The sequence below is a fragment of the Brachyhypopomus gauderio genome, unplaced genomic scaffold, assembly GCF_052324685.1.
Source record: "Brachyhypopomus gauderio isolate BG-103 unplaced genomic scaffold, BGAUD_0.2 sc95, whole genome shotgun sequence".
In the NCBI taxonomy this organism is placed as follows: Eukaryota; Metazoa; Chordata; class Actinopteri; order Gymnotiformes; family Hypopomidae; genus Brachyhypopomus; species Brachyhypopomus gauderio.
Window position 1 is genome coordinate 905646 of NW_027506916.1, and position 22839 is coordinate 928484.

Consider the following 22839-nt stretch of genomic DNA (forward strand, 5'->3'; position numbering starts at 1 on the left):
CCAGAAATACTTTTAGTTACCTTTGTTACCACAGCGTCAAAACAGTTCCTTACTCTGTGTGTGAATGTTTCAACTAGCTCATTCCCATTTTCTGAGAGAGGAGGGAGGGACTGTATCATGTCTGTGAAGGCCACGGCACTGCCAGCACTGAGATAACGCTTGGTTATTGTGCGCTTTTCACTGAGTGTTCTAGTGACATATTGAAAAATACACCAAAATGATCAGATTGAGATTGCAACAGACGTTTAGAAATGATCAAATCTAGAGTGTGGCTGTGTCTATGAGTCGGACCTGATATATGTTGTATGATAACTAAAGAGTTAAGCAGCCTCATGAATTCTGAAGCGATTAGATTTGTGTATGTATCCATATGACTATTAAAATCAATAAAAATCCTAGAAAGCATTTCTGCACAATCTTCCAAGAAAGTCTGTATTTAGTCTGGGAGGATGATAGATAACAATCAGTAGAACTGGGTAATTACTGTTGAGTTGTACTGCCAGATATTCAAATGTAAAATGTTCCCCTAATGAAATCTGCTTACAGCGGAATGCTTTATGGTACAAACATGCAACACCACCACCTCTCTACACCGAGACCGACTGCACCCAGACTGGCTCCACGCAGACCAGCTACACCCAGACTGACTGAACCCAGACTGGCTCCACGCAGACCGGCTACACCCAGACTGACTGCTGGCATCCAGACAGACTCTGCCAGGCTCTATGAAAACACCAGACACCATAAACCTCCACTGAGGTGAGGGGCTGCTGGGATTTTATTGAGCTGCCAGTCACTTTTTAATTACTTGAAATACCAAGTTGTTGTAACATTTAAAAAAGTTACTTCTCCTTCAAAAAAAAAAAAGTGGAAATGTAGTCTTTTTATTTTTTTGTGAAAATTATTCAGACAGATGGTTTAATACGATAAATGTTTTTGGACTGAGACAGGTTGGGTATTTTGGAGGGGGAGGTCACCTTGCCCCTGTGCTGTGGATTAGAGACCCCCGGAGTCACACCTGCAGACGCCCACGCCTGCTCTCACAATGCCGGCCAGGAACGCAGCCCTGATCCCGCCACTAAACCCTCCTCGGGCATGTCTTCAGGAAGCTAAATTCATGCTCGACGGCCTTCAGACAAAGGGTTCACTCCAGGTGGCAAGTTTCATTATTTTGTCTCCAGATGAGTTTTGTTTCCCCAAAAGGATTACAATCTCGGCCAGGACAAGCACAACGGCAGGACTTTAACTTTGCCTTTCAGTTTGTACCCTACATACTGGAGTACCGCGTCCAAACAAAACACTCCATGTCCAAATAATTCTGCACTGCCTTGCTGCCTTTCGCCCTTAGCATAACAAACTTTCTAGGACACGCCCACTTCTGTCCGCTTGACTATATAAAGCAGCCTCAGAATAACTTGAGCAAACCACTAAACATTTTTTTTACTACTTCATGGATATCTTCATGGGTTAGTTGTGGAATTTTAGCTCAAGCATCTGAATGTTATTTGTCTCAAGGGCACGGCAGGAGGTGGGGGGGGGGGGGTTGAGGGCAGGAGGGGGGGCAGGAGGGGGGGCAGGAGGTGGGGGGGGGGGGGGGGGGGGGGGTTGAGGGCAGGAGGGGGGGCAGGAGGGGGGGGGTAGGGGTTTGGGCTGGATGAGAGGCTCACACCCAGGGGGAACGAGATCATATCCAACGGCATGGTTGTCAATAGGGAAAGGAAAGCCGTCTCTCTAAACAGGAAAACGCAGGCCGATTAAACGGAGATTAGCGGAGTTTCTGTGCCCCTCACCTCAAGAATGAGATCGACCGCCGTACAAACAGAGGATTAGCAAAGCATGCGGTATCCAGGGCTAATGGCATTATTCGCTCCGCACAGTCGCCCCTGTAAATAACTGCACTGTTTACCTGTGCTGAATGTTCTCAGGGTTATCAGAGCTGTGCTGCACAGTACTGTAGTAGAGAGGAACGCAGGGCTCCACAGTACACGCCTGGCCGTGGGCTCAGCCTTTGTCCACTGGGATTCCTCCGCAGGGTGGATTAGCGAGCTCACAGGGTTAGCCGGGCCCTGCTGCAGCTTGTGGAGACACGGCCAAAGCTCCCGACGGCAGTCCTAGCAGAGACTCCACATTACGTGTGTTCTTGTTTGGGTTCGAGGTCTCATGTTAGATTAATCCTAATCCCAGGAGGTGTTTGATTTTCAGGTTTTAGGTTGGATTAATCTTAATCCCAGGAAGCTTTTGGATGTGATACCTTATGGCACCAAAGATGTTTGATGGTGTCACTTAAACACTGGCCTGAGATCATTGCATTCTTTAACTTCTCTGGGACAAGAGGTAAAGGGTGGCTTCTGTGAGGCATAAAATATCTTAAGACACTGATCTTGGATCAGTCTCGCCCCTGACGTCGTTACCTTTGCTAATGCAAGTATTACAACATTTTAGTGTCGAAAAAGCAGCTGGTTGCCATGGCACAAGTTTTACAGCCTCTAAGGTCTAATATTTATTTATGTAATATTTATCTATTCATCATGTTAAAATTCATCACAACTTCCAAAGAAATCAACTTTGTGCGTATAGAAATTTGTCTGCATTCAAATTACAAGACGTTGCTAGCAGCTGCCCGTCCTGTTCAAATGTTCATCAAACGCCAGCGCTTTTTATGGCCACACTGATTTTCCTCTTTGAATCTATCTTTAAAGAAGAAGTCTGTCTTCTACGATGCGCTGCGGTTCAAAATAAGGCTGTAGGAGAACCCCACACCCTTTGGGAGGATTTCATGCGTTGTAATCTCACTGTGGGTGGCTCGTGTAAACTCCTCTCTATTCCCCCGTACTCAGACAGCACTCAGAAGGAGGGCGGGGGGACTCTGGGAACAGGCGTGAAACGAGGCCGAACACAAGGCGGGCCCCTGGCACTGCCCGGGGTGTCTCTCTCTGGGGCAGGCTCACGGGCCCCAGGCTCGGGTGGATCCGGGCTGGAGATCATCCAGCGGAACACAGAGCAGAAGCTCCAGACACCCATCGGCCTTCCTCCTCCTCGCCCCTGCTCTTCATCACCCCTCCTCCTCCTCGCCCCTCCTCCTCCTCCTTCTGCACTGCTTCACGTTTCTCCTCCTTTAACATGCTGCCTCATTCCAGGGCTCTAACCTCCTCTAGAACACCAGGAAGAAAACCCCCGCGCTCACGATGACCTCATCTGGGCGATGACCTCATCTGGGCGATGACCTCATCTGGCGATAGGGTCTATGGGGTTTGCTCGTGCACTTCTACAGTTTTCATGTGCGACATGTGTGAGTGGGAGGGGCCATGGGGTGAGTGGGAGGGGCTATGGGCCTGGATGAAGCTAAAAATACCACCAGCGTTTCCTTAACCGTCTCCTCCGGCTTATTAATGGCACCTCAGAAACGAACTGGAAAAATACTCCACAAGTTAATAAGGAAATGAGGGGAAAAAGGAAAACATTTTTAACCTTTGGGAAAACAGAGAAAACTAATCTGTCACTGGGGTTAATGAGCAAGCAGTCACGAGGCAGACCTCCGGTCCGTGTTTCTTGGAGTCGGACTCTTAACAAAATCAATTATAGGTCTTCAACTAAAAATGTTATTATGCATGCCCTAGTTCTGAGCAACATTTGTTTGATCTAAAAACAAACCAGATTAACTCATCTAAAACTACTCGAATTTGTTTGAATTTCCCAGCATTCTTAGATCAAATCAGAGCTAACAGTCTTAATTGGGATCTTTCTCAGACCGCGTGGATCTGTGGGTTAGCGTGGGGTCAGTGGTCTGGTTAACCGTTCTAGCTCACACATACCTGCTCACACATACCTGCTCACACATACCTGCTCACACATACCTGCTCACACATACCTTTACCTGCTCTTAAGGGCTGGCTTGGGTCAGCATCAGTGGTCTGGTTAACCCTTCTACCCCCCCCCCCCCCCCCAGCACTTCTGTAGCGGGCAACTTTTGTCGTTTCCTTCGTTGCCTGTCTGCTGGGGTTTGACGTGATTCGAGAAGGCTGTTGGGGGTTTGCTGCTCAACACAGAGCAGTGCGGGCGGCTCTATTGTGTCTGACCGATTCCCCCGCCTCTCTGCTCGCAGTGTGTTGGCGTGTGTTGCATGTGCTGCGTGTGCGTGTCTTCTCCGCCCGCTGTCTGCCCTGACTCTGAGGCGATCTGCTCAGCAGGGAACTCACACATACGCTTTCCTTTACCTGCTCCTAAGGGCTGGGGGGCCAGGAGCAGAAGTGTTGAGATTCCTACCCCCCCCCCCCCACTACCCCCCCACTACCCCCCCCCCCCCCCCCCACTACTCCCTGACCGCCCCTCACAGCTGTGCTGTGGTCACCATGTTATTAGAGTCACTGAGGAATTTGTTCCTGCACTTGTGGCAGCGGGGCTGCAGCTGTGTTATTGTGTGTGTGTGTCTTGCAGGACGGTCAGGACTCCCAGGACTACAGGACTCTCACCTCCTCTAAGCAGCTTCTCTCCTTACTTAACCGTGCTCATCGAACTCAGTTTAGCTTAATGGGACCTTCAACCATTTTTGATAAAATACAAACTGAATTATTAAACCACTACCCATTTCATTTTTCTTTTATACACAGATTCGGTAATAAAGTAATTTTTTAATACTTAGATCAATGGCAATAACCACAGAAATGCCAAGAAAATTCCTCTGGTCTTACACACACATTAGCCCTCCTGCTAATTACATGTAAGATGTGCATCCCAGCTCCAGGGAGAAAGGGCTATGGTAAACAAAACTCCAGCTAATGTGAGGGATTAAGTGTGGGCTATCGCCTCCCAGGTGAGGGATTAATGTGAGGGATTAAGTGTGGTTTACCAGGTTTACCTGCATTAGCACACAATCACCCCTCGGACAGCAGTCAGGCAGAAGAGAGGAGCAGATTTCTTCCTCTCCCTCCACGACCCTCACGCTCGCCACGCTCGCCACGCTCGCCACGCTCCCAAACACGACCTCGTGTTCTACCTGTGCTGCCGAGTTCATTCACAACGCAGAGTACAACATGTGGTGTGAACAGAAACACGTTAAATCACCCCGCGTCCAGGGGGTTCGTCACGAATTCACGTCGAATCCACGAACGCATCCAGTGCACCAAACCAGATGTGCAGCTGCAATGTGTCTTTGATACGGACGGGTTGAGAAGCCCCATCTTGCATGTACACCCCCATAAGCCTCGAAGCCCGGGTTTGAGTTATAAGTTTAATATCTTACAATATAAATGCAGAATATAATGCTGTATGTCTTGCACCCACTTGGCTAGCAGCTCTAGAGCATGAAGTCCTGCCACTACTCCCGACCACACTGACATGTATGCGTGGTTGAAGCATGGCTCTGCCCGCAGCCTTGATGTATAGCAGGAATTTATGGGCACGTGTTATGTATTACGGCTTTCATCATGTCTGAAAGGCCTGCTGGGCTCTTAGATAGTCCTTATGCATTAAAAATGCAATACCAGAATACGTCTACAGTAAGAACGTGAATTATGGTCTGAGTAGCGGTGGCAGCCACGTACCGTTCCTGGGGTTTGTCTTGTCGTTCGTCGCACTGGCAAGGACTCGTGCTGATACGTAACAAGCTTCCTGCCGTCTCTCGTGTGTCTCCCGCGTGTCTCCCATGTGTCTCCCATTCATCTCGCACGTGTCTCGGCACAGGTCGGGCACCCGGCGGCCGCAGAACCACTGGCACGTGCCATGAAGCGCTGGGGAAAAAGAGGACGGTTTCAGGACGGTGTCTTTGCCACTTCCTGTATAACTGTCTCACTCTCTGCGGAACACATATTTACACATAAAAAAACAAAAGAAGAAGAAAAGCAACGCTGGTTGGAGCGTGTTCTAGCCGTCAGCATCTTAGCCTGCATTCATTCATCATATGCTGTTCCACAAACTATTATTATTTGCCTCCCCAAAGACATAGTCAGGAACCACCAAAACAGTACAAATGCCCCAGAATCAGCTACATCTCACGCGTAAACACACGCAGAATCAGCTACATCTCACGCGTAAACACACGCAGAATCAGCTACATCTCACGCGTAAACACACGCAGAATCAGCTACATCTCACGCGTAAACACACGCAGAATCAGCTACATCTCACTCCGCAAACACGCAGAATCAGCTACATCTCACGCGTAAACACACGCAGAATCGGCTACATCTCATGCGTAAACACGCAGAATCAGCTACATCTCACGTCGTAAACACATGCAGAATCAGCTACATCTCACGCATAAACATGCAGAATCAGCTACATCTCACCCGTAAACACGCAGAGTCAGCTACATCTCACACCGCAAACACGCAGAATCAACTACATCTCATGCGTAAACACACGCAGAATCAGCTACATCTCACACCGCAAACACGCAGAATCAGCTACATCTCACGTCGTAAACACACACAGAATCAGCTACATCTCATGCGTAAACACGCAGAATCAGCTACATCTCACGTCGTAAACACACGCAGAATCAGCTACATCTCACGCATAAACACGCAGAATCAGCTACATCTCCCTCCATAATCACACCTAGAATAATCTACATCTCACGCCCCAAACACGCAGAATCAGCTACATCTCACGTCGTAAACACACGCAGAATCAGCTACATCTGATGCCATAAACACGCAGAATCAGCTACATCTCACGCCATAAACACATGCAGAATCAGCTACATCTCACGCGTAAACACGCAGAATCAGCTACAACTCATGCCATAAACACACGCAGAATCAGCTACATCTCACATCGTAAACACATGCAGAATCAGCTACATCTCACGCGTAAACACGCAGAATCAGCTACATCTCATGCCATAAACACACGCATAATCAGCTACATCTCACGTCGTAAACACACGCAGAATCAATGTAACTAGGTTGGTCTGTCACTTGTGTATAATTACACAAAATGTACTGTATTTGTTTATCTATTTGTGAATATGTGTGATCCAGACTCCTCCCCTTTCAGTTTCTTCTTTTATGGTGTTTTCTCCCAAGTATAAATAGCGACCACCCATCTTAACTCTCCCCTTTTCATTGTAATATCGTGGGAGAAGTATGTCACTATTTCTCTTAGCCATCCATTTTATTTCAGTTATGGTGGTAAGAGGTGGTAAGGCGAAATGTTTTATTCCATTATGCTTGTAGAGGAGCTGGAGTGAGTTTTCAGCATTGTTCTATGCACTTGCTATGTGCTAACAGGTGTGGCTGATCCAATGAAAGAAGATGGCCTACAAAGACTGCATGTGGCGAGTGATTTTTACACAACGCTGAAACACACCGGTCACATCAGTTACATCTCACGCCGTAAACACACCCAGACTCACACACCTAGAGCGAAGGCAGAGGAATACTAATACAAATACTAATGCTTGTGTTAAACTAATACAAATACTAATGCTTGTGTTAAACGGAAGCTGCTTGACTGACTCTGAATCTTTACAACTTGGCAGCAAAGCATTTTCAGATTTACACCAAATACAGCTCAGTAGCACCGACAAGAAAGGCTCCCATTCACACAAGTGGCTTTTAAGAGCACAGACCCCCCAGTCAGTAGTCACGTCAGCTGGGGTGAAACAGACCAGGTTGTTGGGTTCTTGGGCAGGACTCCAGCTCACGGGTACAAATATGGCACTTTTTCACACTCTTTCCAGATCTGCCTTGGCTTTGAATTTTTCAAAAGGCAAAGACACGGAGGCTGATAGCTGTTCCATCCCTCGTGCTGTTATCTTGACATAATACAGCTGACCCTGAACATTAGACAATCCCCAGACAAAGCTGCCCTGCAGCCGCTGACGGACGTCTGGCATCCCCCTGTCAGCTCTGTATAATAAAGTACCTTAGAAGCGGTATGGAAACAGACTCCTCCATAGAAGTGCTGGCCAAGGTCTGCTCCACAGATGTCAGGCAGATGAATGAAGTTCAGGATTAAGTCCAGTGGACAGACGGCTCCGCCCACGCCGGGCCGGGCCGGGCTTTCTCTTTTTGAGCTTGCCGGAGCTGCAGAGCACCTTACCTCTGGAAGCCTTGGAAACCAAACCCACCAAGTTTCAGATCAGAGTGGTTTTAGAGGCCTGGTTGCTCTGTAAACTGGACCTTGGTTCACATGGCCGGCAGTAAGTCAGACTGGTTCTCGGTGGGAGTTGGACTCCGTCAGGGCTGCCCTTTGTCACCAATTCTGTTCATAACTTTTATGGACAGAATTTCTCGGCGTAGCCAAGTGTCAAGTTATCTCCACAGTGTGTCTGGGCTCTCCCTTAGAGATAAGGTGAGGAGTTTGGTCATCCAGGAGAGACTCGGAGTAGAGTCACTGCTCCTCTACGTAGAGAGGAGCCAGTTGAGGTGGTTTGGGCATCTTGTCCGGATGTCCCCTGGGTGTCTCGCTGGTGAGGTGCCCCAGGCATGTCTAACTGGGAGGAGACCCCAGAAAAGACCCAGGACACGCTGGAGAGATTATATCACTCTGCTGTCCTGGGAACACCTCAGTATCCCCTGGAAGAGGTGACTGGCTACTGCCCCGTGACCCAGACCTGGATAAGCAGACCACAATGGATGGATGGATGAATTGTTTATAAAAAAAAATTTTTACTGACACAACATAAAAATGTATCATCTATGCCAAAATATAATTTTTTAATAATAAATATTTAGTATAAGTAATTCAAATTGTATTTTTAGCATAAAAAATGTATGCTATATTTTGTTTATAAAGTACTTTTGTCACTGGTACCAGTAACCTCATTACCATCTTGGCACAGTTATATCAAAATAAACCTGCACTTCATTCTGTTCACACATACTTTGTCCACACAAAGACCAAGTATCAGCCAGCACTGAATATTCCTTCCCAAGACCAACGACCCAGTGTGAATGAACCCGGGGCAGAATCCACAGATTTGGGGTTACGTTGGCAGGCGAGATGTTGGTAGCTCAAACAGTGATACGGTTCAGCTTGGACCCCAGGGAATGCTGGGATTGCTGCTGGAAGGTCTGGGTATTGTTTGGGGTGCATTGTTTCTTTTGTAGTGTGAGGGGTTGCTATGGAGAGGGTTCTGCCTGTGTGTGGAGATGAATGGCGTTGGTATGGCCTGGTGTCAGGCTGTTAATAGGTGCCGTGTGCCACCGACCGCCAGACAGACAATTATTAATGAGGACCACTGAGACCCCATTAGGCGCACATTATTAATTATGGGCAGTCATAACAAATGAGTAAAGCCATGTCATTTAACACGGCGGTGACAACAATGCCATGTCTCACGGTTTACCACTACTTCTCTACACAGACGTTTGACTATAGGTTCTGTACTGATAGAATGAATTAAAATAGTGTTTTGGAATAGCCTATGAGTAAATGTAAACAACATATCTAGGGATAAATTGCCTTTATTAGTCCACAAAGCACATGTACAGTGCTAAAGGTCACCCTACACTGTCTCACACTACTGCCTCTTCTTAGTGACTGCCCCTCTAACTGCCCCTCTGCCCCTCTAACTGCCCCTCTGCCCCTCTAACTGCCCCTCTAACTGCCCCTCTGCCCCTCTAACTGCCCCTCTAACTGCCCCTCTGCCCCTCTAACTGCCCCTCTAACTGCCCCTCTAACTCGGCCTCCCCTACCCTCAATCACAATGCCGCATAGTTGTGTTGGGGATTCGTTAAGTAAACTCGTCAGTCAGGAATGTAGGGCACATACCTCATCAGTCTCTGATAAGACTGTAATTGAACCCACATGCTGCTCTTTGCCTTTAATTACATGGTACAGTCAATTACTGATAAAACAATTAACACATCAAGACACCGAACTGCTCCAACACCATCACGTTTCGTCTGTTTTACACTCAAACATTTAGAAACATTTGATGTAATTACAGTCGTCAATAAAGCATTAATGATCAAAGACTCCTTACTTCCAACAGTTGTGATGCATATACATGCAGCTCTTACAAGCAAGTTTTTCATGCAAAGCAGGTTGGGAGAGTTTGTAGTGAATGAAGTTTGTTATGAATGAAACTGTGGAACCAGGTTTTGTGGAATGTCCACAGTTGGACCATTCACCACTCATGCGGACCCTCTCTTTCTCTCTCTCTCTCTCTCTCTCCCTCCCCCCTCTCTCTCCCTCTCTCTTTTTCTCTCTCTCTACCACTTTCTCACTCCCTGTCTCTCTCTCTCTGTGTCACTTTCTCTGTCTCTCTTTCATTCACTCTCCCTCTTTCTCTCTCTCACTTTCCCCCCAAGCATGAGGGTGAATTAATGTATGATTGCACTGGGGTATAAAACACTTAGACAAATAGCAATGTTGGAATATTTGGCATGTGGATATATGTGTGTGAACATTCATCATGTTGGCATGTCCTTCAGGTATGTTGATGTGTAAAAGCTCAAGTTTAGCCCCACATTTTGGATCTGGATTAGACCTGTTTCTGTGCATTGTTATCTTGGAGGCGACTGGACAATTGTGAGTCTCTATGGAGTATTGTGTAGACTGCCAGAGACCATATCTATTATGGTGTACGGTTACAGCATGGACTCAAACCACCTTAAGCCATTTCTGCATCTCCATGATTCATGACCAAAAATCTGATGCTATAGTGCAGCGTGGGATTAGTGTTACAGACGGGGCTTGTCTTGATGGACTCACACCAGTCTGACACCAGAACAATACAAGATGGGGGTTTCCCCCCAGAATGAAGCCAATGGAGTCACAGTCATCTGAGTAATCTCTGTAATTCAATATGTATGTTTTAATGGTCTCTCCTAAAGTCTCCATGCCACTCTGTTATATTATGTTTAAAAATGATCAAAAACTGTAGTTTGATTTGTCAGCAAGTGAGGAGGAGGAGGTGGAGGAGGAGGAGGAGGTGGAGGAGGAGGAGGAGGAGGTGGAGGAGGAGGAGGAGGAGAGGAGGAGAGGAGGAGGAGGTGGAGGAGGAGGAGGTGGAGGAGGAGGAGGAGGAGGAGGTGGAGGAGGAGGAGGTGGAGGAGGAGGAGGAGGAGGAGGTGGAGGAGGAGGAGGAGGAGGAGGAGGAGGAGGAGGAGGAGGTGGTGGAGGGGAGCGGGAGGTGAAGCTCAGCGCCTCACAGTGGGAGAAGCTTCTGATAAAGACCTCCTCTATTTCTCCACAGGGAGGATGGGTGGTGTCCAGAAGGAGGTGTGTAGTGTTCAGAAGGAGGTGTGGAAGTGTGTGGTGTTCAGAAGGAGGTGTGTAGTGTTCAGAAGGAGGTGTGGAAGTGTGTGGTGTTCAGAAGGAGGTGTGGAAGTGTGTGGTGTTCAGGAGGAGGTGTGGAAGTGGGAGGTGTTCAGGAGGAGGTGTGTAGTGTTCAGAAGGAGGTGTGGAAGTGTGTGGTGTTCAGTAGGAGGTGTGTAGTGTTCAGAAGGAGGTGTGGAAGTGTGTGGTGTTCAGAAGGAGGTGTGTAGTGTTCAGAAGGAGGTGTGGAAGTGTGTGGTGTTCAGAAGGAGGTGTGGAAGTGGGTGGTGTTCAGGAGGAGGTGTGGAAGTGTGTGGTGTTCAGGAGGAGGTGTGGAAGTGGGTGGTGTTCAGGAGGAGGTGTGTAGTGTTCAGGAGGAGGTGTGGAAGTGTGTGGTGTTCAGAAGGAGGTGTGGAAGTGGGTGGTGTTCAGGAGGAGGTGTGTAGTGTTCAGAAGGAGGTGTGGAAGTGTGTGGTGTTCAGGAGGAGGTGTGGAAGTGTGTGGTGTTCAGGAGGAGGTGTGGAAGTGTGTGGTGTTCAGGAGGAGGTGTGGAAGTGTGTGGTGTTCAGGAGGAGGTGTGGAAGTGGGTGGTGTTCAGGAGGAGGTGTGGAAGTGGGTGGTGTTCAGGAGGAGGTGTGTAGTGTTCAGAAGGAGGTGTGGAAGTGTGTGGTGTTCAGGAGGAGGTGTGGAAGTGGGTGGTGTTCAGGAGGAGGTGTGGAAGTGGGTGGTGTTCAGGAGGAGGTGTGGAAGTGGGTGGTGTTCAGAAGGAGGTGTGGAAGTGTGTGGTGTTCAGGAGGAGGTGTGGAAGTGTGTGGTGTTCAGGAGGAGGTGTGGAAGTGGGTGGTGTTCAGGAGGAGGTGTGGAAGTGTGTGGTGTTCAGGAGGAGGTGTGGAAGTGGGTGGTGTTCTCTCCTCCTGTTGGAGCAGGCGGTGACAGGGTTCTCCTCCCTCTACTTTGGTCTCCACCTCCGGCGTCTGGGGGCTTCTGCCTACTCAAGGACATGAGGGGCTATTTGGACCCCCTGTGGACGGGCCTCTCTCACCGCAGAGATGGAGGGATGGAGGGATGGAGGGATGTCCTGTATTTGGAGTCAGGGATGGATGCTATGGAGGTAAAGGGAAGGAAACTGGTGGTGGTGTTGGAGTTAGTCAAGCATTCCAGAGATTTCAGAGAATTATTGCTCACTCGTTTGAAAATGATTAAGTGAATACTTCAGTGTGTGTGTGTGTGTGTAGGTGAGTGTATGTGGGGGGGGGGGGGGGGGGGGGGGGTGTACTCTGGCAGTCCCATGTGACCACACACACATTGTGATGCTGTGGAGACATTATTCTGGTAATTTTTTACACAAAAATGCAGCTTTAAAAACACTCACACTTAAATAGACCCAACAATTTCCTCTTAAAGTGAGTTAGGAAAAATACCTTCAGCTATACATATGATACAATTGCTCATAAAAGTTGTAAAATGTTTATGTTTGTGCATGTGTTTTGGGCATTTGAGCACACATGCACACACATACATCATCTCCAATGGAACACTGTCATGAAGGCGATTGAACCCTGTGGGCTGCTAACAGCATCTCTGAGCATACGTGATGTTTATGTTCATGTCATATTTAAGCACACGTGATGTTTATGTTCATGTCATATTTAAGCACACGTGATGTTTATGTTCAAGTCATATTTAAGCACACGTGATGTTCATGTTCGTCGTATTTAAGCACACATGATGTTTATGTTCATGTCATATTTAAGCACACGTGATGTTTATGTTCAAGCAGGGCCGGAGTGGGACACTTTTTCAGCCCGGGAGTTTCATGCCCAAATCCGGCCCAAAATTATTTTTCCCTCCCAATCGGCCCAAACTAGAGTTTGACATGAGCCGGCCCATCGGGAATCCTCCCGAATCTCCCGATTAGCTACTCCGGCTCTGTGTTCAAGTCATATTTAAGCACACGTGATGTTTATGTTCAAGTCATATTTAAGCACACGTGATGTTTATGTTCAAGTCATATTTAAGCACACGTGATGTTTATGTTCAAGTCATATTTAAGCACACGTGATGTTTATGTTCAAGTCATATTTAAGCACACGTGATGTTTATGTTCAAGTCATATTTAAGCACACGTCTTTGGTGGACCGAGGCTCAGAACCAAGGGGTTTCAGATCAGCATCAAAAAGCAGTGCAGGCTGACAACATTCAGACCTCCCACACATCACCTACACACAAACACACACACACACACACACACACACACACTCCGATGTCAATCTAAGTATCTCTCTGCCCCTTCTCTCTGTCCCTGTCCCCTCTGACATTCCACTCTTCCTCTTCCTCTTCCTCTTTATTTCTGTCTGTCAGTCTCTTTGCTTGTCAGCTGGTGAATTCAGCAACCCCCTCTGTGCCATTTGTGTCACACTCACACACACGGAGGTCTAAGACGACGGCAGCTGATGAAACCCTGGGTCATCCCGAGACTCTCAGTCTGCTTAACATCTGTGGCCAACTTCAGACGCCCCGCTGAACAGACCAGTGTCCAGGGTTCTGTTTGGCTTGGACAGGCACACAGGGCCTGGTAGGCAGTGCCTCCTGCCGCCCCTCCTTTAGGGCTGTTTAATCAGTCCCACACTGATTCACCTCAAACATACCAGAGTCTGGAAAGTTTTGCCTGACTCCAGAGTGAAACGTGATACGCCACAGATAATGCAGCTCCCAGATAGTGCTGTTTTTGTTTCTCGTGTTTAAACTGTTCATTTTTCAATACGCGTGACCTTTTGGAAGTTTAACACTGAGATAATGAAAACATGACAATCCTGAGAACGTGCAAAACCAGCTTTTTTTCAAGCAGAAACCCATAATGAAAACAAAACCAGACGTTTTTCCTCTACTAAACCCAAGACTAGCACTGAACTCTGCTTACACGAAATACCTCGCGCGCACAACTCCGCGACAAGTAGCAAAGAACGGGGCAGGTGTAACTCCCTTCACGCGCTATCTGCCCCTGCCATCAGCGCGTGGAATGAACCGGCAGCAGCCTCGCGCATTCCACAATAGAAACCTTTTCACACCCCGATGCTTTTTTCCCCCCGTATTTTTATCATGATGGATGATCGCACGATGTGCTGAAGCGTTTTGCCTGATGGGAACTCGGCATGAAAGAGAAGCGACCAGGCGCGTCGCCGTCTCTGGACGCCTTTTGTCGAGCCGTCACACTGCTGCGGGTGTGTGTGTGGCGCGCGCGCTCGCTCCCCGCCATCCATCATGCGGTCTCGTGCCGTTCCCGCAGCGCAGACGTTTTCGTCTACGGTTTAACGATATATCACATGCAATTAGACATTTGTTTAAAAAAAAGGAAACTCAAAAATGTCCCTGTGTGATATATTGTAAAATATGTGATATACAGCAACATATGTGAAATATATATTAAGATTACACTTATTGCACCAACAAATGCGTACAAAAACTATTGCGTCCAAATACATTTAAAGGAACTGGTACAAAAACAGGCGCGTGCCTGATGCAGAACTTTCCTTGTGTGCATGTATTGGTATGTGTGTGTGTGTGTGTGTGTGTGTGTGTGTGTGTGTGTGTGCACACCTGTGTTACAGAGAGAAGAAAACTGAGGCACTGAGGTGGAACATCCTAAAGCACCCCCCCCCCCCCCCCCCCCCACACACACACACACACACACACACACACCCCTCCAGTCTGCACGAGCGTCTGCAGCCCGAGCGCCCCCACGGTCCTGTTCCAACACTCCACAGCTCCATGTGCGTCTGCACGGAGTTAATCTCACCCCCGAGTGCACTTTGTTTTTGGGATGCTGACACAGGTTCTAAGGACCAAGGTTTTCCTTTGCTCTGAAGATGAAAAACAACACATCAATCAAGAGGGAACGTCATTTATTACGCAGACGTTCTAACGCTGTTAAAGCATTATTAAAGCAAAACACATCGCGTGGCATGTGCTTGAATTGGCCAACACACACGCTTCTCAAACCCTGGTCACACACGCTTCTCAAACCCTGGTCTTGTCTCCCGCACTCGGACTACCTGTGTTGGCAAGCAGCTGTGTGGTATTAGAACCACATCTGTTCTGACCCGACTCTGTTCGGGCCCTTTGAACTCTGAGGAGAGCAGTAAGAATTGTTTGACTTACCCAAGAATGGAGTTTAAGTCAATGTTGTCCCAGCTCATATCTGAGGACGTTTTCACACACACTATTCCGAGCTGTCTACCGTCATGAATAACTACCCCTCTCCTGACTATTGCTATGAATAACTGCCCCTCTCCAGCCTTCTGCCATGAATAACTGCCCCTCTACTCTTTGCCCACTGGGCTTTTTGGTTAACGCTTAAACATCATCCATATTTATGAGGGGGTACATGATCGACCCATGTAAAAGAACACGTGTGTTCACGACACTGCCTGAGTCTAAATGGGAAATACCTCATGGCAGGATGTCAGAAGCCGGCAACTACAACTACAGAGAAATACAACTACTATTACAACAACTACTACAACTACATTAACAACTACTACAACTATTACAATAACAACTACTACAACTACAGAGAAATATAACAACTACAACAACTACTACAACTATTACAACAACAACTACTACAACTATTACAATAACAACTACAACAACTACAGAGAAATACAACAACTACAATAACAACTACTACTACAACTACTACTACAACTATTACAATAACAACTACTACAACTACAACAACTACAACAACTACTACAACTACAACAACTATTACAATAACAAGTACTACAACAACAACAACTATTACAATAACAACTACTACAACTACAGAGAAATACAACAACTACAACAACTACTACAACTATTACAACAACAACTACTACAACTATTACAATAACAACTACAACAACTACAGAGAAATACAACAACTACAATAACAACTACTACTACAACTACTACTACAACTATTACAATAACAACTACTACAACTACAACAACTACAACAACTACTACAACTACAACAACTATTACAATAACAACTACAACAACTACTACTACAACTATTACAATAACAACTATTTCAACTATTACAATAACAACTACTACAACTACAGGCAAAAGAACAAATAAGGTTATGAACGAAGTTCGTATTCATTTTGCAGCTGTTGTCTAAGAGTTACTGTACAGAGAGAAGGTAACAGAGAAAGAGGGAGAGAGGGAAGAGGGAGAAAGAGAGGGAGAGGGAGAGGGAGAGGGAGAGAGGGGAGAGAGAGGGAGAAAGAGAGGGAGAAGGGGAAGAGGGGGAGGGGGGGAGAAGGGGAAGAGAGAGGGACTGAGAGAGCAGAGAGAGAGAGGGAGAAAGAGAGGGAGAAGGGGAGAGAGAGGGGAGAGAGAGGGAGAAAGAGAGGGAGAAGGGGAGAGAGAGGGGGAGAGGGAGAGGGAGTGAGAGAATGGGGTGTGTAGACAGGTGTGGGGTTCGGTGTTGGGTGTCTACACACTGTTTGGAGGCAGTGAGGGGGGTTGACTGTGAAATGCCACCTGATCTGTTGTGAGTGTGGAGTGAGTGGACCTGCACACTCTGGTCCAGTGTGCGGTGCTGGGTCAGCCCAGCCCATGTTCACCGGGTCATCCTGAACAGGGTACGTCTGCATACCACAGCTGACGCTCTGGAATGGTGGCTCGGTTTCGGTGGAGGTTCCTCTGTGATCTATTGTTCTGGCCCAGTGAAACTGAGATATCAAATTACCTCTTTTCTGGGTGTGTGCAACACAAGGTTGTCTTTTATTTACCAGATAAATAAACACCAGCATCTGCACCGCTAATGCCATGAGTGCTCTAGAAAAAAACAGCACATGTATTTATAACGAGTTATTTCAGTATGTTTCCTATGACAGTGTTTATATTTATATTAGAATCTGGCTGCAGACACTGTACAAATAGACCAGGACATTGTTTTTGGATTTGTAAAAAATGTATTGGCAACACATCAGTCTTTATTCACTCAGTCATTTCTTCCTTACTCTGTGCCAAAACACCAACAGGAATTTACCTGTATGTCAGTCCCTGTAACACCAACAGGACTTTACCTGTATGTCACCGACAAGACATATGCAGACACACACAGACACAATCTGCTCACACAGACACACAGACACACACAGCTCACACACACACACACACACACACACACACACACACACACACACACACTGCTCACACAGCGCATAACAAGAGAAAGCACTGGTGAGACATTCGATCCTCCACACACATCATCATTATGTTCACCACAAAAGAACAAGTTGTGTCACTTTCCCTTTGTGTCTGTGAGTGTTTCAGTACAGCAGAGAAGAGGAGAGATATCTGGACACTGTCAAATGTCCTGTAACACTGTTCATCTTGTTGCGGTGTGCAGCGGGTGTGACGGGCACACGGATGGCGGGCAGCGCAGTGCGTGTGTGTGTGTGTGTGTGTGTGCAAGTGTGTGTGTGTGCGCGTGTGTGTGTGTGTGTGTGCGCAAGTGTGTGTGTGTGTGTGTGTGTGCTTGTGTGCGTGTGTGCGTGTGTGTGTGTGTGCATGTTTGTGTGTGTGTGTGCGCGCAAGTGTGTGTGTGTGTGCGAGTGTGTGTGTGTGTGCTTGTGTGTGTGTGTGCGAGTGTGTGTGTGTGTGTTTGTGCGTGTGTGTGTGTGTGCTTGTGTGTGTGTGTGCTTGTGTGTGTGTGTGCGAGTGTGTGTGTGTGTGTGCGAGTGTGTGTGCGAGTGTGTGTGTGTGTGTGTGCTTGTGTGTGTGTGTGCGAGTGTGTGTGTGTGCGAGTGTGTGTGTGTGTGTGTGCGAGTGTGTGTGTTCGAGTGTGTGTGCGAGTGTGTGTGTGTGTGTGTGTGTTTGTGTGTGTGTGTGTGTGTGCGTGTGTTTGTGTGTGTGTGCGAGTGTGTGTGTGTGTGTCTGTGTGTGTGTGTGTGTGTGTGTGTGTGCGTTGAAGGACGGGAGGACACACACCATTCACTCTGGCCTCGTTAGTGCTTCACTGTCACTAAGTGTTGATAATGTGTGGGTGAGTCTCCACCACGCTGCTCTCGTACAGACGTGGATATGGAGCACAGAGAACGAGACAAAGGAGAAAAACAACCCAGGAGACGCCAAGGACGTCTCGGCAAAGAGGACATTCCTGAAATGTGGAACTTTTAAAAAGAAATAGCGCTTTTAAAAAAGTGAGTGTGTGTGTGTGAGTGTGTGTGTGTGCTCATGTGCAAGTTCTGTGCCAATCCTGTGAATTTTGCTTGACGTTTCAAGCTTTTCAGCACAAACGAAGGCGAGTGCTCTGTGTGTTGAAGGGGGGAGAGACGATGGGCCTTCTCAGGGTTCTGCTGTCACTCACCGTGTCCTGGGGGCCGTTCTCTGGTCTTAGGTTCCTTGCGTGTGAAAGGCGTGGGCCCTGGGGCTGTGGGCCTCATCTACACCGCCTCTCTCCCCACTGACAGCAGCAGACCCCTCAAACTTCTCTCGCCCACTGGCTCCGCCCCCGTTCATCACATCCCGAGAGCTGAAGAAAGCTCATTGGCTCGCCCGGGGTCATTCATAGTGACTGGCTTTGTGTCGCTACGATGGTTCTAAGGTCGTGTTTTTTTACTTGCGGCACTGTGGCAAATGCGTAAATCAGAGGTCTGAATAGCCACAGACCGATTGTCAAGTCAGAAGGTTTTGTTCCCTCCCACAGAGCTGTACAGATCTGAGTGTGGTCTGAAAAGATCCAGGAGATCAGACAGGAGGCCGTCACGGCCGGAGTTTATCTCACTGTGACACCTCATGTTGACAGCGCTTCAGTGGGAAAGAATGCCGAATATTTGAGTCTCGTAAACAGATTTTTCCCCAGTCGCTTGTCATTTCTTTGTAAAACGCGTTCTGTTAAGTGGGCAGATCACTCCCAGAACTGAGGACGCTGTTATTGGACATGAAGGGGAAGAATAATGACCCTCATTTGTTTTGACTTCTCTTGCTAAAATACCACATATGGGAAAACATACTCTCTCTCTCTCTTTCTTTGTGTCCGTCTGTCTCTCTGACAGTCACTGTTCCTCTCTTTCTCTGTCATTCTCTCTGTCCCTGTCTCTCTCACTCTCTCTAATCTCTTTCCCTGTCTCTCTCTATCTCTAGCTCCCTCTCTCTCTATCTGTGTGTTTTGTCCTCTCTCTCTCTGTGTCTGTCTGTCTCTTCCTGTCCCTCTCTGTCTGTGTGTCCCTGTCTCTACCTTCAGTCATGTACGTCTCATTATCCCCAGAAGTGAAAGTCAGTGCACAGCTGAAGAAAGACCGTCGTCTTCAGTTAGACGAGTGGCGTGGTGCTCGTCAACATAAACAGGAAAGTAAAACCACGCATGTCTGCTTCCCTTGTTACGATATCTCGGTCCAGCACAGGAAGAGACCCTTCAGGGTGTCTTTTCCCACCCTACTTCCTCTGCTCAATCAATCTCTAATCTACAGATAAAACATCTTCACAGAAATTCATCATATGGTCTCCTTATGGGCTTCCTCAGTTTACAGGCTGTGTCTCCGTTAGACTCTAAACCGATTGGCTGTGCGATGTCTGTCGGTTCACTACACATAGTGAACGCTGTGTGCTGTGTTGCTATTGCTGAACACTGAGTGATGATGTGGTCTACACTGTGGTCTACACTGTGTGGCATGTGGTATACACTGTGATGTATACTACACTGTATGAAGTGTGGTGTACACTGTGATGTGTAGTCTATACTGTGGTCTATATTGCGTGATGGGTGGTCTACACTGTGGTCTACACTGTGTGGCATGTGGTATACACTATGGTGTACACTGTGTGCTGTGAGTTGTACACTGTGTGGTGTGTAGTGTACACTGTGTGATGTGTGGTGTACACTGTGGTCTGTAGTGTGGTGTACACTGTGTGCTGTGAGTTGTACACTGTGTGGTGTGTAGTGTGCCCTGTGATGTACACAGTGTGCTGTGAGTTGTACACTGTGTGGTGTGTAGCGTACAGTGTGGTCTATAGTGTGGTGTACACTGTGGTGTACACTATGTGATGTGTGGTCTACACTGTGTGATGTGTGGTGTACCCTGTGTGGTGTGTGGTGTACACTGTGGTGTACACTATGTGATGTGTGGTGTACACTATGTGATGTGTGGTGTACACTATGCGATGTGTGGTGTACCCTGTGTGGTGTGTGGTGTACACTGTGGTGTACACTATGTGATGTGTGGTGTACACTATGTGATGTGTGGTGTACCCTGTGTGGTGTGTGGTGTACCCTGTGTGGTGTGTGGTGTACACTATGTGATGTGTGGTGTACACTGTGGTGTACACTGTGTGATGTGTGGTGTACCCTGTGTGAAACATATCAGCGGGCCACATCAGCAGACTTCCTTGTAAAACAAAGTTTAACCACGAAACAAGTCGGGCCTCATTACCAAACAATGGGGCGTGGGTGAGAGGTGGTGTTCTCAAACACCGTGGCTGAATGGGCCGTTAGCACCTTCAGAACAGCCACTGCAGACGCAGCAGGGAGGGTGTGTGTGGTGCTAATGACGGGACCAGACCGCTCCTGCCCCAGGGTCTCGCCACATGACACGCAGCCCACAGAGTAGCAGTCTGGCCCGCTACACCCAATCTCCATCACATTCTGGATTACCCTGGTAACCCCGACCCCATCCCTTACACCACCCCCACCACCACCTCATCACCACCACCACCACCATCACCACTTCTCGTCACCCTGCTATAGCTGTAAAATCCTGAATGCAAGACGTCCATTATGTCTCTGGGTAAGTATTTGTCATGGGCTTTGTGAGGCTCTCACTGGAGGAACCATAAGAACAGGACCTGATCCAGACAGCTCTGGGCAGCTAAGGCACTCTAGGAGATCTGTGCTTTGACATGTGACCACAGAGGACAGTCATCCAAGCATCTCTATGTCTGACGTCCGTGTGTGCACTGCAGTAACTCTCGACTAATTAGCAGGGATCAATATAACACAGATCAATATTACATCATTAGATCTATATAACATCATTAGATCAATAAAACATCATTAGATCTATATAACATCATTAGATCAATAAAACATCATTAGATCTATATAACATCATTAGATCTATATACTGCTTCCTGTTTGAGTGTAATCCTTCTCACAGTTAAGCTTCTGAAGCTTCTCAGCATGCCGTCGTCTTGGTGAACTGTGGCGGTGAGGTGTGGGTGTGTCCAGTGGTGCCGCCATCGTCTTGGTGAAGTGTGGCGGTGAGGTGTGGGTGTGTCCAGTGGTGCCGCCATCGTCTTGGTGAACTGTGGCGGTGAGGTGTGGGTGTGTCCAGTGGTGCCGGCATCGTCTTGGTGAACTGTGGCGGTGAGGTGTGGGTGTGTCCAGTGGTGCCGCCGTCGTCTTGGTGAACTGTGGCGGTGAGGTGAGGGTGTGTCCAGTGGTGCCGCCCTCGTCTTGGTGAACTGTGGCGGTGAGGTGTGGGTGTGTCCAGTGGTGCCGCCATCGTCTTGGTGAACTGTGGCGGTGAGGTGAGGGTGTGTCCAGTGGTGCCGCCGTCGTCTTGGTGAACTGTGGCGGTGAGGTGTGGGTGTGTCCAGTGGTGCCGCCATCGTCTTGGTGAACTGTGGCGGTGAGGTGAGGGTGTGTCCAGTGGTGCCGCCGTCGTCTTGGTGAACTGTGGCGGTGAGGTGTGGGTGTGTCCAGTGGTGCCGCCGTCGTCTTGGTGAACTGTGGCGGTGAGGTGTGGGTGTGTCCAGTGGTGCCGCCATCGTCTTGGTGAACTGTGGCGGTGAGGTGTGGGTGTGTCCAGTGGTGCCGGCATCGTCTTGGTGAACTGTGGCGGTGAGGTGTGGGTGTGTCCAGTGGTGCCGGCATCGTCTTGGTGAACTGTGGCAGTGAGGTGTGGGTGTGTCCAGTGGTGCCATCGTCTTGGTGAAGTGTGGCGGTGAGGTGTGGGTGTGTCCAGTGGTGCCATCGTCTTGGTGAAGTGTGGCGGTGAGGTGTGGGTGTGTCCAGTGGTGCCGCCGTCGTCTTGGTGAACTGTGGCGGTGAGGTGTGGGTGTGTCCAGTGGTGCCGCCATCGTCTTGGTGAAGTGTGGCGGTGAGGTGTGGGTGTGTCCAGTGGTGCCGCCGTCGTCTTGGTGAACTGTGGCGGTGAGGTGTGGGTGTGTCCAGTGGTGCCGGCGTCGTCTTGGTGAACTGTGGCGGTGAGGTGTGGGTGTGTCCAGTGGTGCCGCCATCGTCTTGGTGAACTGTGGCGGTGAGGTGTGGGTGTGTCCAGTGGTGCCGCCATCGTCTTGGTGAACTGTGGCGGTGAGGTGTGGGTGTGTCCAGTGGTGATGAATGAATCCACTTCTTGGCTTCTGTTTTTGGTTTCAACGACTGCAGCTTGCTGAGATCAGAGTCACGCTTGGTCCCAGAACAGATCCACTCTCAGTCTGGGAGCAGGAGGCCCAGATTTGTCTCCGTCCGAGCAGGAGGCCCAGGTTTGTTCTCTGCATATTGTGTCACTGTTTCATCTCGTCTGTATGGGGGAACGAGCCGGTGTTTGTTAGGGCTGTGAAAACGTGTTAACTTCGACTTCATTCAGAGTGAAACACTACATCCTGCGAATAACTGCCTGTATGAGT

General features: G+C 48.3%; 1 protein-coding gene across 2 annotated transcripts in view; it reads right to left on the reverse strand.

Moving 5' to 3' along the window:
* Positions 1 to 15505, reverse strand: part of mlpha (melanophilin a) — a 50151-nt gene extending 34646 nt beyond the window's left edge. For both annotated transcript variants that reach the window (XM_076992675.1, XM_076992674.1), the window contains exons 1-2: positions 15367 to 15505; positions 5541 to 5726 (exon numbers count right to left, since the gene is read on the reverse strand). In XM_076992675.1, the coding sequence (XP_076848790.1) occupies positions 5541 to 5726; positions 15367 to 15404 (224 nt within the window). In that variant the 5' untranslated portion in view covers positions 15405 to 15505. The remainder of the gene's footprint in view (positions 1 to 5540; positions 5727 to 15366) is intronic.
* Between the last annotated feature and the right edge of the window lie 7334 nt (positions 15506 to 22839).